The following is a 26123-nucleotide window of genomic DNA, read 5'->3' on the forward strand; positions in this document are numbered from 1 at the left end:
GGCGGGTTTCTGAGTCACTGATAGGTTCATCTAATAGTACTCATCTCATAGTACTGTAAGGCTAGGTCACAGTGGTGCCTTGCATAACCCATAGGTTTAAATGTGTGTGATCTGCAATGGAGACTGGACATAAAAATGAATTCAGACCCTGCATGCAGCAAGATAAAATAACGTGATCTATTACAACGCAGAGAGGTGAACAGCCCCACAGAATTGTATGGGCAGAAAGTTGTCATGCAGAATTATTCTGCAACGCTACTGAAGCACTGTGAACTAGCCCTTAAGACACAATAGAGGGAGCTATTACTTGTAGATAATATCTCTTTTGGATGATTCTAGGTTTGTGAAAACCAGAGGACCTGATACTTGTATAGTTTTATTTTGGCAGTTTGGGGCTTCTCTTTAAATAGGGGTTGGCTGTTGCCAAGCAGGCAGGTTTTGAGTGATAATATCTGGCAACTCTGCACAGCAGAATAATGCTGTGTAGCCCAATCTGTGTGCGTTTTTGTTTATGTATGTTGTGCGTGTGTTTGTATTCTGAGTCATAGTGTGAAGGCAGACTGGTGTGCCACATTTCATGTTATGTGGGTATACACACAGCAATTCAGTTCTCAAAATGCCACCAAATCCATGCTGCAGTTAATGCTATTAATAGGTATATGTATTCTGCATCATATCAGACACCCAGAACTTTACCTCCTCCACTGCCAGCATAGCGGCACTGATTTTAAAGGGAACCTGTTTGCAAATGTAAAATACATCTGCAGCTACGATATGGAAATTGTACAGTGAAGATATTGCCTTCAATAAATGCTATTTTGTTACCGTATGATCTCTATAACTGTGTGTCCTGTTCTAATGCCTCCTGAAATCTCCACTTACCCCATGCCATTCTCCTGCACTACAGACAATAGCAGTGGCCGTCAGTGAATGTACTGTCACTGCCAAATCCATTCACCTGTCCTTCCGCCCTAATATGACCTGGTTATTCATACACAAAATAACTACAGACTTTATGTAGAACAGAGCAAATGTTTCACCAGGCCCCTCCCCCTCCTGTATTAAAGGAAGAGGAAATGAGGGAGAATTTCCCAAACCTAGACACTTACAGCAATGGACAAAACATTATATGAGGACTCCAATCCTTCCTGATGTTTCACAAAAACTAGTTTTAGATGGAATTCTGAAACCGCCACAATAGAGGAAGCCTAACGGGAATCTAGCTCTCTCATTGCATGTATTGTATGAAACTATAATAACATTACAGTGTGTTTAGATACTGACATGTTTATACTATAGCCACTTAAATGACACCTAATCCTGTCCATGTACAATAACATATGTTAAGATTTATCATGCGCATGAAATAGAAATTTCACATGTAAAGGGGGGTACAATGGCATATATGACAGTCATTGATAAAAACTGATAAAAACCAGGATCTGTGACATCTCCTGTCTGTAAATAAACCCTGCCCTTCACCATACAAGTGGCTGCAGATTGTTTTCCTGTTTAGCCTGGAGGAGTGATGGGAGAGATAGAACAGCAGTCATTGCTATGCCAGCATTGTCTTAATATTTCCACCTGGCTTCTTTCACCAGGAGAACTTTTTGCAATGTTCTAGCTAGAACGCAGTACTCAACCCAGTAACAGAAGCTAGTTAACAAAGAGCTGTTAAATGTCAGGAAGGAGCAGAAAGCTTGGTAATATTCTGCACACTAGTGTGAATGGTGCAGTGCAAATTTATTTTAAAGACCTGTGAGAAGGAATTAAGTGTGTCAGAATGTAATGCAATGAGGTTTCTCTGCGCCCTCATGAGCTGACCCCAGTTGTAAAAGTGTCAGCTGCCACCCTTGTTCCTCTGGCACTGTGACCAACTCATTAGTTACCACCCCCCTCCCCCAACTTGTCCCTCCTATTCTTATGATCTGACTATTGCTGTGCTGCTGTTAGGAGAGGAGATTCAAAAATTCATGTTTGTAACTGGTTCTTATTGGCTGCTGCTAATTTGTTTGCTATATTTGTTGTTTTATTTGTGCAGCTGTACATGTTGCTTTTCTTCAAAAATATAGTGTTTTTATATGTATGGCTGCAAATTGTGCTTATGAGAAATATAAAAAAAATGCTATAGAATGAGATCATCATAGCTTATAGAGGAGTATGTACTTGAAAAGAGAAAAAAAACTGAAAACCAAAAGATGAAAGATATAGGTTAGATCGAATATGTAGGGTAGGATTTCTGAATGAGTTTCTGCCTTCAGCTGTTTCATCTACTCTACCTATAATAGATAAAAAATACAGATCGTTTTCCTGACTAATCAGGACAATGGGTGAAACATAAAGACCAGAGCCAAGGTGAAAACATGTAGAGCTGAGACCATAGCCCCACCTCTTATTATTATAGTATAGCCCCTCATGGTCCTCGTAAAGAAGCTCTTTCTCCAGGTCAGCTGTTGTTATACGTCTGCTTGACTCTGAAGCCTGAGCTTCTAATAACTGGTATGTGAGGAGATGGAGGTGTGGCTACAGTTATGTGGAAGGGCTTATTGAGGAACTGTATGCCACTTTCTCATCCCATCCTTACACAAACTCTGTTATTAGTGTTATTGTATATAAGATAATACACACTAGATGTGGACATTTAAAAAGTACAAGATTTAGAACATGCGCAACTTTATCAAAACAGTGCAAAGTTGAAGTTATGGAGGTTTGAAGTGGAGCAGTTACCAATTAGAGTCCTTGTTATTGGAATCCGCTCTACTTTGGCACGGACTTTTCCTTCAGTATTTCTTGTGTTAGTTTTGAATCTTCTGCATTGAGTTTTAGAAATAGAGAAGAAAGGTTCTAATATTGTTTTGCTAGTGGGAGAGCATCGGAAAGTGTCTTGATTCTTCCATAGCATGGTGCTGATCTGCTGCTTAGTTCAACCCACTGCTGTAGGGCAGCATAACCATGCCAGCCATCCTTAGCTGAGGAACAAGTTTATGGTTTTACATCTGCCCTCCCTTAGGCTGAGAACCGATACAAACCTGTTAGGCAGGTTATTTTATTAAGTTTTACTATTAAATCCACAGGAGTGATTTTTTTTTATTGAGGGAGATACACAACAAATAGAAGTAAAGTGAGTAGAAAAATTCCACATTTTATATGTATCTAGCCTTTTTAACTTTATTAGATCACCTCGGAATAACTAGTGGTACATGTAAAGCTTGCCAGCTCATCCAAGTAGCATTTATGTTGTATGTGTTACAAGCAAATGTGAAGCTTCGAGCTCCTCCATGGACGAATGTGCCACTGCTGTGTATCTGAAGGACAAATGTCTCACTGAGTGTTTTTCTCTTACAGCTGGTGTCAACTGCCCTCGCTCAGTCCCTCCAGCATATCCGCCACCTCAGGAGCCCGGGGCCATCCAAGGACAGTATATGGTGACCGATGGCATTTCACAACCACAAGTTTTCGAATTCACTGAACCTAGGAGAAGTCAGTCCCCATTCTGGCAAAACTTCAGCAGGTTGACACCTTTCAAAAAATAATAAAGAAATTTAAATATATAAATATATTAAGAAAGGAGTATTAAAATAAAACAAAAGAAATTATATTTATAGATGGACCTTTTTTCGGAGAAGCACTGTTGCAATTATATTATGAAAGGACCAAAAAATAAACAAAGACAACAGGAAAACTAACAGAAACACTTTTCCTTTAAAAAAAAAAGATTTCATTTTACTCCTCCCCCTTCATCGGACAACAGGAACTGCTCTGCTTTGACAAGCTCCATGGAACATTTCCTCTCTGTAGAGTTCATTCACAATCACAAGACTTTCGTTGTTCCTTTCCTTGGACTCTGGGACCTTCCTGCTTTCCATGTTAGTCACCACTTGGTGGCCTGGTTTCCAATGGAAATTGCACATTTTGCTCAAAAAGAACATTCTCTCTAATTTAAAGGGGAAACACAGTGATAAATGGAAAGCACTGACTCAAAACACACAACCTGCTTTCATTCCATGGTAACCAACCATCAAACACCCCCTTTCACATTTGCAGGCCCAGTGGGACTTCCAGAGAGGCGCTAGTCTCCCTGGTGCTGAAAGGTTTGCTCGTGCCTCACTTTCATTACTTCCTCAAGAGCAACCATTATTACAGTGGTCACATTCTTAACAAAGCACTGCTGCACAAGAAACAAAAGGGAAAGTATAAAGAGCGCAAAGGCTAGGTAAAGAGTCTGTGTTCAATTAGCTGCACAGTTCTTGAACTGGAACAGAGGGACAGCACCCTACACTGGCTGTGCGTTAAATATTCTACTTGTTTAAATCTGTGTGTGTTCAGAAGGTCTGAACAAGCAGAAACAGTTGAAAGGTGGTTTCTTGCTTGTCTAGCGTTCCTCCACTGTTGTAGCTGTACCAGAGCTCTGTAGTTCCCAGTGGGTCTACAAGCCACTGTGCAGTCTCTCTCTTGCTTTACCTGTTCCACAAATGTCCTGGGATAAGAATAGAACATGGGTCATTACATCTTCATCACATTGTGAATTCCATTTTTACTGTTCTTCCCAAAGAGTAGGGGTTTTATTGCTTTATTTTTCCCATATGACAATGATTGGTGTCATTCTATATGTCTGAGCTAAGAAAACAGCAGCAGTGTATTTTCTATTGCCAGTCACTATTGTTTTTATGTGGGTCACTGTGAGCTCTTCAACTTAAAGACAATGTAAAAACAGAATGATCTGCTGCTTCATATCCTCAAACCTTTGGTGACCATTGTTTGCATAGAGGATGCCTGAAGCCATGTTTGAGTGGGAGAGCCAGCACTACATCCGTGTCAAAGTGGCAGTACTGCCTGTGCTGCCCATGTCCTGAGGCCCCACTAGTACTGTGCAGAACAGTTTAGCTGCATGGACCGTGGCGCACACTATACTGGCTGCTGCCAGTCCTGCTGCAAGCTTGAGATTTAAATATCATTATCTATTTATTTTATTAGGATCCAGTTGCAAGTAATTGGATTTGGTTTTATTTTGTGGTTTACAAGCTCTATCTTAGCTCCCATGCTTACTCTCCTATGACCTTTCTTCCCCCATGTAAACAGTTTTCCTTTAACTTTTCTGTCAGTTCTGTGTCATTGCTAACTGCATTTTTAAGCGTAATATAGAAACACTTTCTATTTCCATTTGTGTAGTCCCTCTGCACCATTCCTGTTCTGCCGTCTCTCATATTTAGTATTCAGTGGAGTGCCTCTTTCCATGCTGCAGACGATGTAGGCTCATTCATTTCAATGGGCCTGCTTCCCCACAGAGTAAAGAGGAAGATGGTGTCAGAGCTTATTAAACAGTTGCTTTTGTTTCATCTCTCTCACTGCTTTCCCAAGGTGCTCCCGTCATTTTGTTTGTAGCGTCTGCCTGGTTTATCCATTCCCCAAACGTCTTGCTGCATTTCATCTCTTCCTGGAACACTTTATTGCCTGAGTCTGGTCTCAGAGCGCACTTCTGCCAGCTGCACCCAGCTCTCACTGTGTGAATGATCCTGTGCCCGGTGCTTTGGGACTAGCAGTTTATGGACCACCAGCAGGATTTATAAGCAAATTAAGACATGCCTAACCCATAAAGTTTGAAGGTGCATCCAGTCTTACTATTAGAATGATAGTCTCTTTCTGTAGATATTAACTCCATCCTATACACAGCACATTTGTTGGTTTATTTAACAAGGAAAAAAGCAATGCGAAAGCAAACACAGCAAACCAATTGTCTTTCGTGTTTCTGACCTCTATGAATTGTAAAAAGGTAAACTTTGATTGGTTGCTAGGGATTACTGCACTTCACGTATCATTGTTCCTCTTTGTAGTGAATTACAAAATGAGCCTATCAGCATCTTGGTCACATGACTGAAAGACATGACGTAGTGATTGTTTGTCCTTTTATCGTCTCATGTAGAGATTCTTATCTGTGAGCTGGGACATAATGGCAGGTTTCTGGCTATAAGTGTAATGAGATCTCTATAGCTTATCCTAATTGAGTGGAGTCCAGAAGAAGGCAAGAAGTGATAGGTGCCCTGATCATTGTGGTCGTCTACCCAATGACCTCTTGACAATCATATTAACAGAAAGAAGTGTGAATGCAGTGTGGCCATCATCGACATAGGAAATTACTCGGCAGTATCTTTACTTAAACTATGTGGTGGCAAGCCTGTATCGCATTCCTCATTCAGGGAATAGTACCAGTTGTTGTTTCCTAATCAGAGCACAACTAATAGAAATATCAAGTAATAGCATTATTTTTGTGGATTTTTTAAACCAAAACAATATCAATGTTTCATTGCGATAGATCAACTATCTGAACTGAGAATGACTAAAACATGGCTCAATTTCCAGTTAAACCATGAACAGTGAAAGCAGAGCATTGCTGTGCTGGCCCTGCCCCGTTACCTTGAAATAACATTTATTGGCCATGTGCAATTCCTTTTTTTTAAACTGTGCCTCTTTACATACCGACTATTTATGGTTATTGCCTGTTTCTAAACATTAAAAAAATGATTAAAGCCTTTATTACTTGATAGTGCAATAAGAATCGGTGTAGATATTTTGAATGGATGTTAGCAAGCAGATTTGTACATTTTTGTGGTAAGAGTGAATGCACCTTCCTGGTAGCATAGCAGACAGCTTTCACAGAAATATGCATATCTGGACTCTCTACCTCTTTGCTTTCTCTGTCTGGTGTTAGACACCTGCAGCAGCATCAGAGACTCACTGTCACAATATACAGGCATGAGCATCTCATATTGTAGGAGCCAGGTGTGAGAACCATATTAGACATGGGGGAGTTTTCTGTTCACTGATGGACAGTGATGTTTCACTCTGCGTACTCCAAGCATCCAATCAAGAAGGATATTTCCCTGCAGCTGATTGGATGACTGAAGTGATCAAAGGGAAACCTTACTATTCTTCATTTTGTCATAGCAAATTAGTAAATCAGTTTTACTGAGTGATGGTAAGCCTTTTTAGCACACTGCAGCATACATTCATTTTCCTGACAAAAATTCCCATGGGGTGAGCATAGGTTTCTATGATAATGACTCTTCCTTGTCTCGGGAGCCTAGTGGAGAGGAATCTTCACCACAAGGCTACTGTAGGTAGGTTTTCTGTACTGAACTGTTCTACTTGAAACGTACGACACAGTGCATTTCCATAGGCTTAAGGATTCCCAGATAACAGAGACCACTACAGCACAGGAATAATAGCAGAAAGCTGATACCACCAAGTGGAGTACTGTCATTCCTGACCCCATCAAGGTGTATAGAGCAACATAGAAAGAGTTATATGTAAAGCTATACAACACCTGCTTAATGGAATAAAGTCTTGTAGGATCTGGTGCTGGATGTCCTGGTCTTCTAGAAGTGATACATCCATCATTCTGTGTTTATCATTACAGTTTACCATGGCTTTGTGATATTCAGAGAGTGTTTCTCATAGTGGCATGTTCACGTCAGATCTTTATATCAATAGGCAGGCTGCAGGTTACCATTATGCTACTACTGTTAGACTGTCATGCACAGGGGCAGCTTTACATCTCAAGGGCCTATAGACTTAGATGATCTGGTGCCCTAAACTCTCCCTCCTCCAAACACAGGTTTACCTGCTGAGACACACTGCAAGCATGCTGGTTGCTCCCATATGCTGTCAACTTTACTCCCCCCTCCCCCCTTTCCCCTGCTTGGCATGCCTTTGCTCACCATCCTGGAGCTGATATCACTGCCACAGGAGCATAGAGAGCTGGACAGGCGGGCTGGGTGGCCAGTGACATCAGCACAGCTCCAAGATTGTGGTTTAGGGTTAGCAAAGCCATGACAGCAACCCATCTCAGCACACTGGCAACCTTAGGTTCCTGCCTAGTGCTAAATTTGGGGCCTGCTAATGTAAGAGTGATATATAATCCAACCTTCTGGCTTATAGAGTAGCAGAATTCTTCCTAATAGTCAAGCCCAGTGTGCCGGCTCCCATCTTTCCTGCCTCTAAGATATTTTAACTACTAGCTTTGATTATAGAGGAGGCAACCAACTGAATGGACCTACATTTCCAAACTCCTATCAGTGTACAGGTAGTCCCTGACTGACGTACAAACAGCCTGAAAATGTGACATTTGATTCTGTGGGAACAAATGAAAACATTTTTTTTTTTTTCAGAAAATACCTTGTAGTTTTGAGAAAATCCATTTAAAAAAAAATCAAAGAAAAAATGGTTTTCAAACTGGTAAAATAACATGTTGCTGCAGTAAATGGGGCAGAGGTGACACAGTGGGGAGTCAGAGAGGTACACTGAAGGCACAGGGGGACACTGGAGGTACACGGGGGCATAGAGGGGATAGAGGTGGTGCAGGGGACAGAGATGGCACAGTGTTTAGACGTATGGACAGATTCAGGTTAAGAATGAACCTACAGTGCCTATCTTGTTTGTTAACTGGGGACTACCTGTACCTTTAATACTTATATTTTTATATTTGAGAAGGTTGGATTGTTATATTTTTCCACACTTACCAATGCTTAGTAATTCATTTCATGTCCTAATTCTTATTTCTGCAGTTTAATCAATTAGCAAACTGTGACATTTCATTGTAAATAAATTACAATAACCAATGTCTGAAACGGGCTTAGCATCCTGAACATGTCTCACACAGTAGCCCTGATGTTGTCTGCCATGAGGTGCTCATAAATGAAATGTGCTTTTTATTTAGCACCAGAAGACTATGATTTTCTGTGTTGCTGGAGTTCTCTGTGTCTTCTCTTAAGCTATTCCTGGAAAGGTTAACTGTGTAAACTGTACCCAAGATGCCAGTTCACTGTTACAGAAAGCTGCAAGGACGTGTGCCAGTCAACTGCTTCACCCTATGTGCTGCTACAATCATGTCTCCTTTCAGCACCAGCATCTAGAATTCTTGGTCATTAGTGAAAAGCATCAGTGTACAGTACAGTAGTCTTTATACACAATAACTCATGTATCTGTGTGCCATACTGTATAAAGGATGCATCTACTTATGTCTAAACTGTTTATACAAGAGAAGCCATTGTTTCAATGTGCCAAAATAGTATTGTGCCACATTCTACTGATACAGGTAAACGCTAGGAGTCAGACTCCTGGTATTCTGATAAGCTTAAATTATTTGTTTTTTTTATATGATTCCTCAATCATACAAATTGTAAGCCCCATTTTAATTTTACATCTAGTGTTCTGCACCAGGGTTAAGTTATTGTATAGTATGGTAAGGAAGCAGGGTGTTCATCCAAACTTGGTGCTATTTTAGCTGTTATTTAATTTTTTTCTCTGGTCAATCACTTAATCACCTTCAATCTGCTTCTCAGTTGATTATGACTCTTTAGCTATTGTGTGTGTGAGTCTTATGTAGAGAACAGCGCCTAGTCATAGAACTATAGTATTTGGCTAGCAGGCCAACATGAGACTTTCCAAACTGCTAATGAGCCAAGGTAAGGTAGACCTAGCATTCGGATACTCCACCAGTTACAGGGGAGTTATATTCCACAAACCGTTACGCAAGTTGACTTTTAATTATGTTAGACAACAGAAGGTATTCAAGGGAAGCTGTCACTATGTACAATACTGGAATTATAACACTGTATCTCACTTAAACATCATTTTAAACAATCTATGTTCTGGTATTTATGGCATTACGTTGTCACCTTGTACAGAATTAAAGAACATTGCAGAGTTCTGTATTAAGTTCCATGCTGTTCTTTTGATGTGGTAAGTTATTGGATTGATGTGGTCATTAGCACAGTGAATGCTGTCAGCAGGGCTCTGTGTACATCATGGTGCACAGTACACATCCCCATCTGATGCACAATACAGCAGAATCCTACATGTCACCTGCATAAGTCAAGCAGACGGCAGTTTCGTACAGCCAAAACTACACAGCTTAGGTCTTAGGTAATCCAAAGAGAATCTGCAGTGGCATCAAGATATTGCAGGTCCCTGATGAAGGTCATGTAGCTGATCATGTAATTAATTCTATGTTTCCCCATGAGGTACTTGTGGCATGATCCAATTGATTTAAGTTAGATGAAGTGATGGTTCCATGGACCTGATGTACTGTGGTTTTTTCACTCTGGAGAAGACTGAAGAACCTAAGAAATCCTAGAAACCTGGACTGATTTTTTTTTCTATTTAACATTTTATTCTATTAGGGGACAAAAGAAAACAATTCTTTTGTGTGTCATAATACACTATAGAAAGGGTTGGGGAAAGTTAAGGGAATGAATGTTGGCATAACTGCAGTTGTACACACCATTTATAGCAAGTATTTTTGAATGAATTCAGGAGTACATTTATTTAAAAAAGAATATTTTTTACTGTAAGCACATGACTATAACAGCTGAAGATTCAAAAACTGCTTTCAACAACTACAACTCCCTCTGCAGTTGTGTCACATGGCATAGATGAGAGACTCAAATTTCAGCCCCCTAATAGATAATTAAAAAAAAGAAAAAAATCAGGCCTAGTTTGCAAGTTTACATATGTTCTCCAGCTTATAGAGAACCGTAGTACTACAGGCCAAGTATAGTGTTAGCTTTATGTACCTAAAAAAAACAAACAGTGGAGGTAGGACTAAAAACAAGAAGGGGTGTACTCTCAATGGATAGTTATGGGACTAATAGAGCCCTAGGAGGACAAGTTTCACCTGGTTTTGGTGGCTGGAGTAACCTGTATGGGCGTTTTTGTCCTTTTACACCAGGAAGTGGGCTCATGTGGATTGTGTGTTGTCAGTAGATGCAAAAATCCTTACTCACAAAGCACCACTGTAGAGCCGGTACCGGGGTTATTCAAATATGTATTGCAATCAGTTTTATTTCCTTTTTATGTAGCATTGCCTGAAGAAGTGGGGTAGAGGTCACTGTGAAAAAAGTTGCAAATTAAAATGACCCTTTTTAATGCCCAGCTGTTTGTTGATCAAGGCTTTGCCCTGAACTACAGCGCACTTTCCGAAAAAGCACACATGCGGAAGGCTAGATGTATCTACTGGCAACAGATGATCCGTGCAAGCCAGCTCTCCGGCATAGAGTGACACAAGTCTAAATGCTGGTCTCCCATGCAAGTTACTCCAGCTCCTCCTAGGGCACTATTGATCCTATAACAAGACATTCAATGTGTGCCCCTTCTTCTTTTGTCCTACCTCCACTGGATATCGACACCTCTGTGTTCAAGAACGTCTGCACTTGATCGCTACACCCTCTGATCCCACCACAAAAAAATGTCTCTAATTCACACAAAAAAATATACAGTCATTTGGGTAAGCAGCTATCTTCATCTGACTAAAATGACTATATGGATCTCCTGGAGCCTACCATAACCCTTCACGACATAGTAAAATAACAGCTTCTTCATCCATACACCAAAATAAAATGTAGCTGCACAGCTGCCTCTAAAACACTGCTCCAACCATGGCTAGCTGATAGGTCTCATAACAGAAAAATGTGACTACTAGGCTTTCCCTGAGATTAAGCTCACACTGGGGTATCTGCAGACCAAGAACATGCATGCTAAGCTGCCATTTGTTGCTACAGCTGGCCAGTATTTAAAGAGAACCTGTACATAAATTACAATGCATAATACTGTGAAATCAATGGATGGGAGGTGAGGCTTCTTTACCTGGTTCTACTAATACTGGAGATCTTTAGAGTTTCTTGTTAGTGTGACATCTGAGGTCTCTGTGGATCCGTGCTGTGTCACTTTACAGTATCTGTATGCACATGGGTACACTTTAATAGCATTGTGGATCTGTTTCACCAAGATATTGGGTGTAGCATTACTCTTACAAAATACTGTAGAACCATCATATCTGAAAGAAAGAACAGTGCCTATTTTTATACCCACATCTGGAGAGATTTGTTTTCCCCTTCTTATAGATTTAATATTTTCTGTATAAAGTGTTGTCCGTTTCTTAGAAACCTCTTATTTTCATTTCATTTCCTCACATTATAGTGCAGGCTGCAATCAGACCTCAGTGATCCATTTATTTTAGCCATTCTTGTATTGTAAACAAGTGGTTTTGTTAAAGCTGTTCAGTTTTAGGCCAATCAAGCAGGTTATTCAGATTGTCACAATGTTGTTGGGCATTCCTCTGTATAGACCATGCACTAAAAATACCAATAAGTTGAGGAGCTAGCTATAATTAAGTTATCTGGCCAACATTATCTTCCAGCCAATTAGGAACAAGTATAAATAATGAATAATTCATAAAAATACCTTTGTGCTTTGTGCCGCAGTCATGTCATCAGTTCCTAGGGACTTCATGATTATACTGTTGGTTTAATTCAGAGGGATGCAGCCTGCCTTAATGGAACTAGTAACTTAAGGCCAAATGATATGCTATTCATTTTGGAGGGTTTGCTAGGAAACTATTTATTTTATTTCACAAAAACAGCAGTCAATATGATGTTGCATAAACAGTACACTTATGTTCTACAAAATGGCTTCCTGCACTGTAGCTAGGTGACAAATGTACATTAGCTATCGCTTCAGCCAGTCAATATGCATGGTATTGTGTAAGAAGGTATTTTGGGGATGACATTTCAGTGGCATATAGGTGGTTGGTATAATTGTGTTGCAGCAAACCTTCCTAACCACTAGTGAAAAGTAAAAAAAAAAAAAAATCCTGCACAAGTTAATGAAAACACTTTATTCATTTGTGTGCCATGAATACTCTCTATGTGGACTTTACTCACCTGTGGCTGCCTCATCATTCTGTGGTGTGTAGTCTATCCAAAGATACCCGTGCCAAAGTCTTCTGGGTGTGTCTACCCTGTTCTGTTCTACTTTGGTGATGTGCATACGCTCCTCCAGCTGCTTACTAACTAACATCCATCCTGTTTCTTTGAGCCCTGTTTATTTGTGCGGCAATCAATGCCTTCGGTGAAGCCTTCAGGGTGGGCCAATTGCCTGCAGCTAAGTAAATCTGCATCTTAATTCTATGTCAGTGCACATGTCCCAAACCACTGCAACAGTCATCTTTTCTAGTCTACAAACCTTTACAATGTGTGTAGCCTGTTAAATACATCACAGAAAGTGTTTGAAGAACAAACAATTTACATCAGCAAAAATCTTCCCTCACACAAGTATTAACCTGTCAATCTCTGCCTCTTTTTTTTCTGTGGTCTGCATACAAGATGTATCCTTTGTGCTTCACAGTTCATGTAGGCAGCACAGACCATATCTTTGTAAATTAAAGTGTGCAAGATTAAGCCGACTATGTGTACAAAATGCGGACTGCAATGGAGCAAAGATTATTTTTGTAAGAATGGTTGCACCTTTTGATGACTAGCCTCTGTATATAAGACCTATCCCAAATCAGCTGTCTTACCACAAGCCATCACAAGATCATCCACCCGTTTGTAAATATGATTCTTACATATAATATAACACAGAAAACTATTTTATTTCAGCTATGGGATGTCTATTTTAACATCCTTTGTATTATTGATTCTTGTATTTGTGTTTTTTTTTCATAATTATTTTATCTTTTTACATGTTTCTGTTTAATAAATGCTCAGATATGATTTGTGGCTACATTCAGGGAACTTATAATCTCTTGTAGCTCCAATAATTTCTGCATGATGACACAGTTCAGTTTACCTTTTGTCCCATTGCGCAAAACGCAGGTTGTAACCGTACATGGATCAATATCATTGTGACTTTTTTTCAGTAAGCAGAGAACAAATAGATGGTCTGCGCTTCTTGTTCTAAGCCAAAAAAATCCTTGACTTCACTGCTGGGGTTTTCAAGTCAGAACAAAGAGGTTTGTTATTTAGCTACTGTTTCCAAATGTTTTGTCTCTTTCGTTCTGTTGAAAAAGGGGTTGTTTGGCACCGTCAAACAAGTGTAAAAGTTTTGTGTAAAGGAAACCTAAAAAAAAGTGTTTTAAAGAGTGTTGTCAGAAAACACTGAGCCTTATGAGAAATATTTATGGAGAAATTAAAACGTGGAAAAGGCATTTTTAAAATATTTTTAAATATTTTATTTATGTAAAAAAAAAAAAGGAATTAAACATGTTGGATCTTACTGATATACAAATAATATGTGCATCCTAAAATGTTTTTTAAATGTCACTAATAGCCCAGCTTCAATGCCTAGGCATCTGTTTTGTACAAAATAAACTGTTTGTTCATCCGTTCTGTACCTCAAGACGATTACAGGTATTGTCTGTCACTTAAAAATTCATTCTGCCAGTGAAGAACACAAATCCCTCTCAGATGTCGCTGCCAGCTTCAGTTTTTGCTGTGTAATAAGTTGCAGTGTGGTTATGATGTACATTTAAAGAGAACCTGTTAGTATCTCCCACTGGTAGCCAAGTAGCCAATTTTCAGTCTTACTATAAAATTAAAATGGCCTAGTTGCAGTAGTATCATTATGTCACAAATGGCAAAAGTTTCATTGTACGTAGGACATTTATTTTAGGTGACTCTGTTTAACGCAAGTTATTTTTTTTTTACAATCAAGTCTTAAACAGACTCCTGAAACTATTCCTCAAATAACACCTTTAAGCCTACTGGAATTTAAAAAAAAAGTTCCCACCACTACCATACAACCATCACTAGAAGATATCCGCTTTGACTTTTTTTCACTCTTTCTTTGCTACTGTTTATTCCAAAAGCCCAGTGCTTGGTTATGTATACGGAAAACTGTGTTCTTTTAATTGTATAGGAAACATACGCAGCAGAAAGCCACCCATTCCAATTCAGTCCTCCAGGAAAGGTCCCAAAGGGTTTTTCTAGGGCCATGGATTCTACAATTCTTAGCAGACAATTATAACAGAAACCAACCCTGAAATCTTGCATCTTCTTTAGTTAAGAGAACTCCTTCACAAAGCCTACACAATTCAGACCCCTTTGAGGTCATTGTCATTCTGCTCCAGAAGGGGTGGGAAATGTGCAAAATTTGTGATGCAGCGGTGCCAAATAAAGAAACATGTAAGAGTTTGGCCCGTGTTGTAAGTTTTCTCTTAGGTGATATTGTCAAACCTTATCAATAAAATGCTTTTTGAGCCACCACCAAGCAAGAACATACTTACAATTACTTTGGCAGTACTTTTTTATCTACTTTTGGTACTTTTTTTAATTGCAGATTGCTGAAAAATCATTTTAAACAAAAAATGAAACATAACCTCTTAGGAGAAAAGGTGAATTGAATAAGGGCCCTTGCAGTATGCCACAATACCTTTTTTTTTAAAGCAGTCCTGAACTCAGAACTTCCTCTCTGCTCTTTAAGATAAGCAACAGTATAATAACCTTTAAAACATATTTTTGTTATGACTTACAGAACTCCTGCAATAAATATGCAGTGTCTACTTCCTACTTTCATGGAAGCAGACAAAGGGTTAATTAGCATCCTGCGTTACATATTAGCTGTCTGCCAAGGACTGACGTGTTTCTGTGCTGACACAACTGAGAGATCAAATTACACTTGAGATTACTTGAAGATGAGGTGGAATTAAGACAGGCTCTTCTCTCTAAAAACACACAGGGTGCATTTCTCTATGTTTTCCGTGTGTCCTGTAATCCACTTTAAGAATTCGAAATCTGAAACTGTCACAATGAGAATGTTATGCCATTAGTGTTGCAGAGAAGAGATTTGAACTAAAATAGAATACAAAAGAAAAATCTGCTGATTTAACTGTGCCAAGTACTATTGATTATATTATCTTGACTATATTAAAACCCCAATTCACTTGCATTTAGGAGTAAATTAAATAAAAGAGTTAATAAGAGTCCAAACTACCTGTTGCAGTGGATCTCAAGTTTCTAGGTCCTTTGTCAACAGCCTTGAAGCTCTTATCCATTGGCTTTCAGTCATTAGAAACGTGTGGCTGTGGCACAGATTACTGTTGGATCCACCTTCTATGATATGGACTGGGTTATTGCAGTTACCATTTCATTTAGGGAGATAAAGTTTAATCTACCAAGGAAGGGGAAGCAGAGTGCAAGGAGGCTTCTGGCTTTTACTAGCAAGAACCTGAGCATCTGTCATCCTTTGCAGCAAGTACTTTGGTGTTTTACATACAGTACATATTTTAAATACATAGTTTTATGTTTTTACTAATATATGAATAAAATAAATTAGAACCTGAACTAGGGTTTTAATATAGGGAATTCGGATCAGCCTAGAACATGTTTCTTCATTGATCTGTGCACATTATGAAGCAAACGCGCTGGATTTCTGAAATGGCAAAGTTGAAGTTTGGGCAGATAATTTTGTTAAAAAGGTTTCACGTTTCTAATTGTATTGCTGACACACCTTTGTTCCCCTTTTAAGCCCCATCTACACAATACGATTCTTTGTGTGATTCAATTACGATTCTATTTACCATCTGATTAAATCCGACATGTCCGATCGGGATTCGATTCAATTTGATTTGCCATTGCAAAACAATGGCGAATTGAATTGAATCGAATCCCGATCGGACATGTCGGATTTAATCTGATCGTAAATAGTATCGTAATTGAATCATACAAAGAATCGTATCGTGTAGATGGGGCTTTAGAAACTATTTATTTATCTATTTTCTACCCATTCATTCCTAAAGATAAGATACTTTTCTTAGGGGTTGGTATTGGGACTATTGGCAGTGCTGTGCTACAGTGTCCTTGGGCCTTCACAGGAAAGAGTCACTTGCTAAAATTCTGTTTTATGATAGTTGAGTTACAATACAATAATACAATACAATAACATTTCTATAGTGCTTTTCTCCCATAGCACTCAAAGCGCTTAGGCTCTCTCAGATTCAGTAATTGGTAGTAGGATGAAGTATTCACACAACAAAAGTTATATTTCTGCAAATGCCAAACTGAACAGGTGGGTTTTCAGTCTGGATTTAAACACGTCCAGGGATGGAGATGTCCTGATCTGTTGAGGTAAGGAGTTCCAAAATGTAGGGGCAGCATGACATAAGGCTCTGGGACCAAAAGTTTCCAAGTGGACTCTGGGTATGACTAGATTATTAGAACCTGTGGATCTGAGAGTGCGGGGATTGCTACGCAGCTGCAACATTTCTTTCATGTATCCAGCAAAAATTCGGTAAACAGAGGCGCCAGAGTAGAGTAAAACGTTTTAAAAACCGCTTAAAAGCAGAGGGGGATGTTAAGGTGGACTCACCTCCCTCTTACAAAAAAAGAAAACTCACTTGAGTCTCGATACAACTGAATTGACAAATAATTTATTCAACTCCACAAATGCAACGCGTTTCGCGGGCGTGACCCCGCTTCCTTAGGCAAAAATGGGAGCACAACTCAGTGGGTCAAGCAATAGGTTTGAGCGCCTCAGACAGAGGCGCTCTATTGCTGGAGTTGAATAAATTATTTGTCAATTCTGTTTTATCGAGACTCAAGTGAGTTTTCTTTTTTTGTAAGAGGGAGGTGAGTCCACCTTAACATCCCCCTCTGCTTCTAAGCGGTTTTTAAAACGTTTTACTCTACTCTGGCACCTCTGTATACTGAGTTTTTGCTGATCTTCTAGTCCACCCTGGGTGGAGGGGTGCATCCCCATCTACTATCTACAGAGAGTGACTTCTTAACCTGAGTGGGGTCATGTCCTAATTCTCCCCACCTGCATTTAAAGTGGTTGCCTATGGGTAACCCGTGTTTGTGAGTATATATACATAAAATTGTATTGAACTCTTCATTTTACCTGACAATACTGCACCATATTGGGCTCTCAATTCTCTTCTTGTTTTTAAGCATTCATGTATCCAGGGCCCAGATTATTCAGTGATTTAAATGTCAGTAGGCTGATCTTGAATAGGACCCTCCATTCTATAGGTAACCAGTGAAGGGAGTGCAGGACTGGCGTTATGTGGCAGTGACGGGGTTGGTTGGTTAGCAGTCTGGCAGTTCACCAATAACACATAGAAAGTCTGCTATACGCAAATTGTAGTTATTATCCCTAATATTTTGTAGGGGATGATTTTTCAGCCTGGTGCCGTGTGTTTATTATTTTCTTCAAATTATCAAAATTAAAAAAGAATAAGCGACAGAACAGCACCTTTCAAAAATCTTACCTTTCTTTTCTTTTTTTTCTTTTTAGCGGATGTGCTATGCTGTTTTAATACAGTTCATGGTGAGGAAATGAGGCATTGGTTACTTTCCTCATGTCCACACACCTTATGGTTGTATAGTCCTGTGCGCTACACGTTAAAAAAATAATGGTGTCCTCCATGTTATAGAATATTATTTGTATCTGTATACTTTTGGGTTTATATAGTATAGGAAAAAATAATATAACAGATCACAGGTGTCGAACTCCAGACCTGGAGGACCAGATCCATGCCAGTGTTTAGGATGGACTGAGAAAGAGAGGAATGTGCTCTACCTGATGGAATACACCTTTCCTCATTCAGACCCATCAATTAATTTGAGTTGTGTCAAAAATGTGTGAGGACTTCGGCCCTCACAGAACTGGTTTGACATCCCGGTAATAGATAATATAATAGGGAGTAAAATATATTTCCTCCTCCCTAAGCATTGCCATCTTGAATCCATAGCTGATGTAGGTTTTCTTGAAATTCAGACTTGCTTGTGTTACGTTTATACATATTTGATTCACTTTTTAAAGCTGTAAAAAAAATAAAACTGGACCTTTAGGCCATAACACTTGTGCTGCTTCTATACACCCCTGTTTGTTTCCTGGGCAGTTTGGGCAAACAGCTCAAAATGTTAGAGATTTGTAGAATATCACATCCAAATACTATTGAAGTCAAGTTTTTTTTTTCGCTCTTTTTGGCATCTGCAGGGCAGTGACCGCAGCCAAATGTCACAAAATGGCCTGGAAAACCCATCAAATTGTCTGAGGAATGTGTTGCTATTTAATAAAGGCGGGAAATCCTTAAATTCTTGGGGAAGAGCCATTTTACATGGCTTTGCAGACAACAAACGAAAGACACAAATACTTCAACTTTTACAGCTTTTGTTGCTATTCACAACATCAGCAGCCTTCCAGCATTTTCTTAAAAGTCAGTCAAATTAAAAGCATGAGGCTGAGGGGGTCTTCCTAAAAAGTAAAGGTTTAGCTGTTTAGTGTTATCATTATTTCTTCAGTGTGAGGGGAGAAGGTGAGATGACCCGTGCTGGATCATCCATATTACAGCTTTGTTGTGCTATGATCCAGTGGCCATTCTCTCCTGCCCCCTCCCGAGTTTGCCAACACTGCACCCTATCTGAGTACAGGCACATTTTTCTTAAAGGCAACTGAGCACCAGGGACAATATTTTCAAAATTGAGCTCCTCATAAGCAGTGCATGCATGCCAGAATACATGGCGAGAGATGTAGCCATAGATGGGAGATCCATGGACTGCATCTCGCTTGTATTGCAGCATGCACACAAGACTTTATGGGGAGGTTGATTTTCACAAATTTTAGTCCCTGGTGCTCAGTTTCCCTTTAAGAATGTCTTAAATTGTTATTATTATAAACTTTTATAGTTGTTATACAGTGGGATGCGAAGGTTTGGGCAACCTTGTTAATCGTCATGATTTTCCTATATAAATTGTTGGTTGTTACGATAAAAAATGTCAGTTAAATATATCATATAGGAGACACACACAGTGATATTTGAGAAGTGAAATTAAGTGTATTGGATTTACAGAAAGTGCGCAATAATTGTTTAAATAAAATTAGGCAGGTGCATAATTTTAGGTACTGTTGTCATTGTATTGATTCCAAAACCTTTAGAACTAATTATTGGAACTCAAATTGGCTTGGTAAGCTCAGTGACCCTTCACAATTGTAAGTTTACTTCCTCTATTAATTTTCTCTGAAGAGTAGTAACATGGGGGTCTCAAAACAATTTTCAAATGACTTGAAGACAAAGATTGTTCACCATCATGGTCTAGTGGAATGATACAGAAAGCTGTCTCAGAGATTTCAGCTGTCTATTTCCACAGTTAGGAACATATTGAGGAAATGAAAGACCACAGGCTTAGTTCAAGTTAAGGCTCGAAGTGGCAGAACAAGAAAAATCTCGGATAGACAGAAGCGACGAATGGTGAAAACAGTCAGAGTCAACCCACAGACCGACCAACACCAAAGACCTACAACATAATCTTGCTGCAGATGGAGTCACTGTGCATCGTTCAACCATTCGTTGCACTTTACACAAGGAGATGCAGTATGCAAGAGTGATGCATAGGACAAACAGAGCCGCTTGAAGTATGCTAAAGCACATTTGGACAAGCCAGCTTTGTTTTGGAATAAGGTGCTGTGGATTGATGAAATTAAAATGTAGTTATTTGGGCATAACAAGGGGCGTTATGCATGGAGGAAAAAGAACACAGCATTCCAAGAAAAACACCTGCTACCTACAGTAAAACATGGTGGTGGTTCCATCATGCTGTGGGGCTGTGTGGCCAGTGCAGGGACTGGGAATCTTGTCAAATTTGAGGAACGCATGGATTCCACTGGAGACCAATGTCCAGGAATCAGTGACAAAGCTGAAGCTGCGCCGGGGATGAATCTTTCAACAAGACAAGGACCCTAAACACTGCTCAAAATCCACTAAGGCATTCAAGCTGAGGAACAAGTACAATGTGTTGGAATCACCATCACAGTCCTCAGACCTGAATATAATTGAAAAACTGTGGTGTGAGTTAAAGAGAGCTGTCCATGCTCGGAAACCATCAAACCTGAATGAGCTAGAGATGTTTTGTAAAGAGGATTGATCCAAAATACCTTCAACCAGAATCCAGACTCTCATTGGAACCTACAGGAAGCATTTAGAGGCTGTAATTTCTGCAAAAGGAGGATATACTAAATATTGATTTAATTTGTTTTTTGTGGTTCCCAAATTTATGCACCTGCCTTATTTTGTTTAAACAATTATTGCACACTTTCTGTAAATCCACACTTCATTTCACTTCTCAAATATCACTGTGTGTGTGTATCCCATATGATATATTTAACTGAAATTTTTTATCGTAACAACCAATGATTTATACAGGAAGATCATGACAATTAACAAGGTTGCCCAAAGTTTCACATCCCACTGTATATTATCTTTGTAATGTTTTAAATATTTTAATTTAATGTAATATGGTTCATGTTTTAGTATGTATTTTAATATTATAATGCTTTGATTAAAAAAGAGACATAGCAGAAAAGACTGTCAAGAGTCCTGTGAACCAACCTAACGGTGCTCTACAGATATTCCTGCATGCTTGGGCTAACAAATGATGGCCTGATGCTTGCTGCCTTTAATGGCCCATACTCACAGGCTACAAATGTCGCCGCAACACGTGTTGCAGCGACAGGTCGCCCGTGAGTTTGCGGCGTTGCACGAGCGCACACCCCGAACTGTCACTCGTCGCTGATGTCGCCGGGCGATTGAACCGCTCAATCGCCTGGCGACAGTCTCCGCCGCAACTGTCGCTACTCACGCGGACTAGCTACAGCAACAAGATAAGAAATACATTGGGCTTCCGGCGGGGGGAGGAGCAACAGCGACAGCTTCCGCCGCATCAGTTGCCAGGTCCCTCCGCCGTGTGTATGCGGAGGGACCTGGCGACGAGCTGTCGCCGGCCTGTCTCGCACACGCTCACGTGTGCTGGCGACAGGCCAAAAAGTTGCCCGTGAGTATGGGCCATTATTCTACTTGTTTTTGTCGCCCTGTTTCCTCTCCCAGCATGTTCCTGCTGGGTAAATTCCTTTTTGTCTTACCCCTGTTTGTCACTCTGCCTGTCTATGCCTTAAACACCTTAAAACTAAGGTTGCTTCAACCACTGAATCATCTTCCACCTTTTAAAATGTTTGTCTTCTAAATATATTTGAAGAAATATTATATAATTGTTTCAAGAGCAATAAACAAAAAACAAATTATGAAGGCCACTGCAAACAATGTGGATTTGTAAGTAGAGATAATGGCCCTTATTTAATTTATTTTTTTCTCATACATTTTCTCCTAGGTGATATTTTCGCACCTTATCAATAAAATGCATTTTAAACCACCAACAAGCAAAAAAAAAAATTACTCAAAATAGTTTTTACCTACTTTTTGGTACTTTTTCAATTGCAGAATCCTGAAAAGCTTTAAAGGGGTTCCGTGGCATTTTAAAAAAAAAATGACACTTACCTGGGGCTTCTATCGGCCCCCTGCAGCTGTCATGTCCCGCGCCGTCCTATGATACTCGTTCCCCGATGCCGGTTCTGGTCTAATTATTCCTGTAACTAGACTGCAGGTACGCGGCCGTGGCTCGCTCACGTGCGTGTCATCGGGAGCTTACTGCGCAGGCACAGTACAAGAAAACTTTGTACTGCCCCTGCATAGTAAGCTTCGGATGACACGTGCGGGAGCAAGCATTATTCATCTAGTTAGACCAGGGGTCTCAAACTCGCGGCCCGCGGGCCATTTGCGGCCCTCGATACAATATTTTGTGGCCCTCGCCGGCAAAAGCTTCCTTATAGTTCGCTTCAGTGCTCCCAAGTAATCCACCGCATCCCCGCCGCTAAACGAGGGCTGCAGAGCCCCCAAATCGCCCGGGGGGAAATCCGCTGGCATTTCCTGGAAGGAGCAGAGCTTTCAGCTTCAGCTCTGCCCCTCCTGACGTCAATCGCAACACGGATCGCCGCCTCTCCCTGCCCCTCTCTGTGAAGGAAGAGTGAGAGGGGCGGGCAGAGGCGGCGATGCACCGCGATTGTGAAATTCCTTATGCGGCCCAGCCTCAACCTGACTTTGCTTCCTGCGGCCCCCCAGGTAAATTGAGTTTGAGAGCCCTGAGTTAGACTAATAATTAGGCTGGGACCGGCAGTGGGGAATGGAGGATCGTAGGAGGACAGTGCGGGACATGACAGCTGCAGGGGGCTGATAGAAGCCCCAGGTAAGTGTCAGTTTTTGTTTTTTTAAACATGCCACAGAACCTCTTTAAACAGATGAACAGATGAAAAAATAATAATAAATAAAATAAGAATTTTAGAAAAAACCTTAGGATGAAAGTGAACTGAATAAGGATATGTTTATTTTTATTTAATTATAATAACAACTTCTTTTTCAGTACATTTGTTTAGGCACATTAATGATAGTGATATAAAAAAAACCCTCTACAATATCTAGCAGCAGCTCTCCCTCATTGAAATAATACAGTACAAATTTAGTTAAAATGGGCACAGTAACAATAAAAGTAGTTTACTCATCCACATGTATTTTCAGGTGGCAGAGGTGGGCAGCCCCAATCACTTTTAGTGTATAATTTCAAGAAATAAAAGCGCTCCAGTGTCCACAATGCAATAAAAGTTATGCAGGGATATATTGCTCTAATGAATGTGCTGCAACATGGCTGGCTGCCAAAATACAATATGTAAATGAATGATGTCAAGCGCAAATCACAGTATTCTGAATCAGCTTCAGTTCTTAAATTAATATGCAGTCAATGATTCTTCAATGCAATGGGATGAGTATCCACCAACACCAGGGCACCCTTTGGGGAACAAACTCTCCAAAGTTAGACGACCACCATTAGGTTAGTCAATAACGCTGGATAACCGGGATCCTCCCGTGTCATCAGGGTCCCAGTCCCTTGTGCCTCTTTAAGTGTTGTGTATGTGCACCTTAAAAGCAAAAAGCTTCCATAGCATAATACTGTTTTATAAAAGTTTAACTTTATTAAGTAAAACCACTAAAGTTCCAGTTTATATGCTCATAGAGTAATTATTACAGGCTCTCCCCATTGCCTTCTCAATTAAGGGCAGGCTTGCCAATGTCCCTTTCGGCATCTCTCACACGCCTTCACTCGCTCCTCACTGCACACTGCTCTGTTTTCCTGATTCGTTTATTAGACGGGAATGTGAGGAAGCCTACAACCAAGATCTCTGCTTTATTCTCCAAGATCTTTGGAACAACCTACCAGCTAAGTTCTATTTTTGGAACAACCTACCAGCTAAGACAGCCGTTGGGACAGGAGGACGGGGCCAGGGAGCGGGCGGGTGGACGAGTGCACGAGCGGTGGGCAGGTGCGCGCGGATGCGCACTGGCATGTGGCGGTGATGAGAGAGACCTAGAGTTCATTTTTAAACGGGCTTAGGTCTACTAGTTATATATAAAAGGCATACACAGCCTATTAAATATGAATACCAGGAAGTTACTAGGTGCTACTTTCACCTATTTGTTGAGGTGAACAATAGTTTTCCTCCTCAACTGAGCTGCAGTTGAATGAATGAAAGAATGTGCATCAGATTGAGGTCTAGTGGACCTTATAGTCAGTGCTAAGTACAATAAAGAGTCAGCGGTTACAATGAACATGGCAGCAAGGTGGCTAGTGTGCAATGACTGAGCCAAGCTTCAAATATAAGAAACAATATCACAACACCAGTATAGCTAAAGAAAATACTATATTTATTGCAAAATATTATACTCTATACATATCAATCATATATTGGTATTTCGATACTAAATTTTGTTCTGTCTCCTATTATTGAAATTTGCCTTCAGCAGTGCACACAATCCAATTTACCACCAGTCTTGAGTAAATCATTCCATAGTTTCCTGCTTCGAATGAGGGTTCTTGTTACTTGAGAATACATGATAACAATTCCTGTAATAATACTTTGGTAACATATAAAGCCAAGGTTCCTGACCTCAAGTAAAACTGGTAAAAATCCGGCCAACCGCTGCTCTGTGTCCAAAAGGTACTCCAATCCTGTTAATCCGACACACCAAAAAGAACAAAGGACACGGCACTCAGAGGGCTGTGAACAGCTACAAGCTGGAGTGGAGTATAAGGATACACACACCTAAGGAAGGGCTCCACCCGAAACCTTGTGTGTGTATTATACTCCAATACAGCTTGTTGTTCACAGCGCTCTGAATATTGTGTCCTTTGTTCTTTTTAATAATACTTTGGGGAAGCAGAGGATTACATATATCAAAATAAAAGTTATTTTTTAGTTTTATTAAAAACTGGATAGTCACATGACCTATAAAATTATTCAAATATCTGTGAAATGTTTACTTAGATGAACGTGATGTCACACTAGTAGGAGTGCTGAATGATCATGTTTTGTTTCAACTTTCAAATCACCCTCCTCATTTCAATGGACTTTGTCTAGAGGCAGGCTTTGAGTTATCCATTCCAGAACTCTTCTATCCTTTTATATTTAGGTATTTCTTTGTTAATTTTCTGCATCTGTGGGTGGATTTACTGTCATTGTTATGCTGCAAAGTTCTCTTTCTGTTAAGCTTAAGTCTCCTGACTGGTGGCGTCCCCTTATCCTTAAGCATCCTCTGGTACAATACAGAATGCATAGTGGATGCTTTGACAGTGATATGGCAATGTTTTAAGCATAGAAACTATAGATGTCCCGAACGGTTCGCCAGCGAACGGTTCCAGGCGAACTTCGGGTGGTTCGCCTTCGCCGGCGAAGGCGAACTTTCCCGGAAGTTCGATTCACCCCATAATGCTCTATGAGGGTCAACTTTGACCCTCTACATCACAGTCAGCAGGCACATTGTAGCCAATTCCGCTACATTCAGCCCTGGAGCCCCACCCCCCCTTATATAAGGCAGGCTCCGGCGGCCATTAGACTCACTCGTGTGCCTGCTGCTAGTCAGAATAGGGAGAGCTGCTGCAGCCTTGCTCTCCTATGGGCAGATTAGTCAGGCTCTTGGCTTGTTCCTGGCTGAATCTTATTGCTTAAATAGCACCCCTCATTTAACAGCTCTTTTCACAGCTAATCCTGTTGTATTTTTTTTTCTGTGTGTCAAACTGACACTTGTGTTGTTGCATAGACAGCATTGCTAATTGATACAGTGTGTGCCACTGCCAGCAGCCCAGCAGCACATTCAGTGACTACCTGTGTGTGTGACAGGGAGCTGCACATTGTACTACCCAGTACTGCATATACCCAGTACCTGTTGTGTTTAGTTAACCCACCTCATCACTGCATATACCTAGCTTTGTGTTGAGGGAACCCAGCTCATTGCATCTAACTACCTGTTGTGTTGAGTGAACTCACCTCACTGCATATAACTACCTTTTGTGTTCTGTGAACTCACCTCACTGCATATAATTACCTTTGTTGAGTGAACTCACCAACTCTCATAACTCTCTGCATCTAACTACCTGTTGTGTTGAGTGAACCCACCTCACTGCATCTAACTA

General features: G+C 40.2%; 1 protein-coding gene across 9 annotated transcripts in view; it reads left to right on the top strand.

Annotated features, from left to right (window-relative positions):
* The window catches only part of ARHGEF9 (Cdc42 guanine nucleotide exchange factor 9), a 662656-nt gene that overhangs the window by 623137 nt on the left and 13396 nt on the right, over positions 1-26123 (top strand). For 8 of the 9 annotated variants that reach the window (XM_068247541.1, XM_068247540.1, XM_068247543.1 and 5 more), the window contains one exon: positions 3346-9710. The exons of the other annotated variant lie outside the window; for it this stretch is intronic. In XM_068247541.1, coding sequence (XP_068103642.1) covers positions 3346-3533 — 188 coding nt within the window. In that variant the 3' untranslated portion in view covers positions 3534-9710. Of the gene's footprint in view, positions 1-3345; positions 9711-26123 lie in introns of those variants that run through there. 9 annotated transcript variants of the gene reach the window in all.

Source organism: Hyperolius riggenbachi, chromosome 8, assembly GCF_040937935.1.
Source record: "Hyperolius riggenbachi isolate aHypRig1 chromosome 8, aHypRig1.pri, whole genome shotgun sequence".
Lineage (NCBI taxonomy): Eukaryota > Metazoa > Chordata > Amphibia > Anura > Hyperoliidae > Hyperolius > Hyperolius riggenbachi.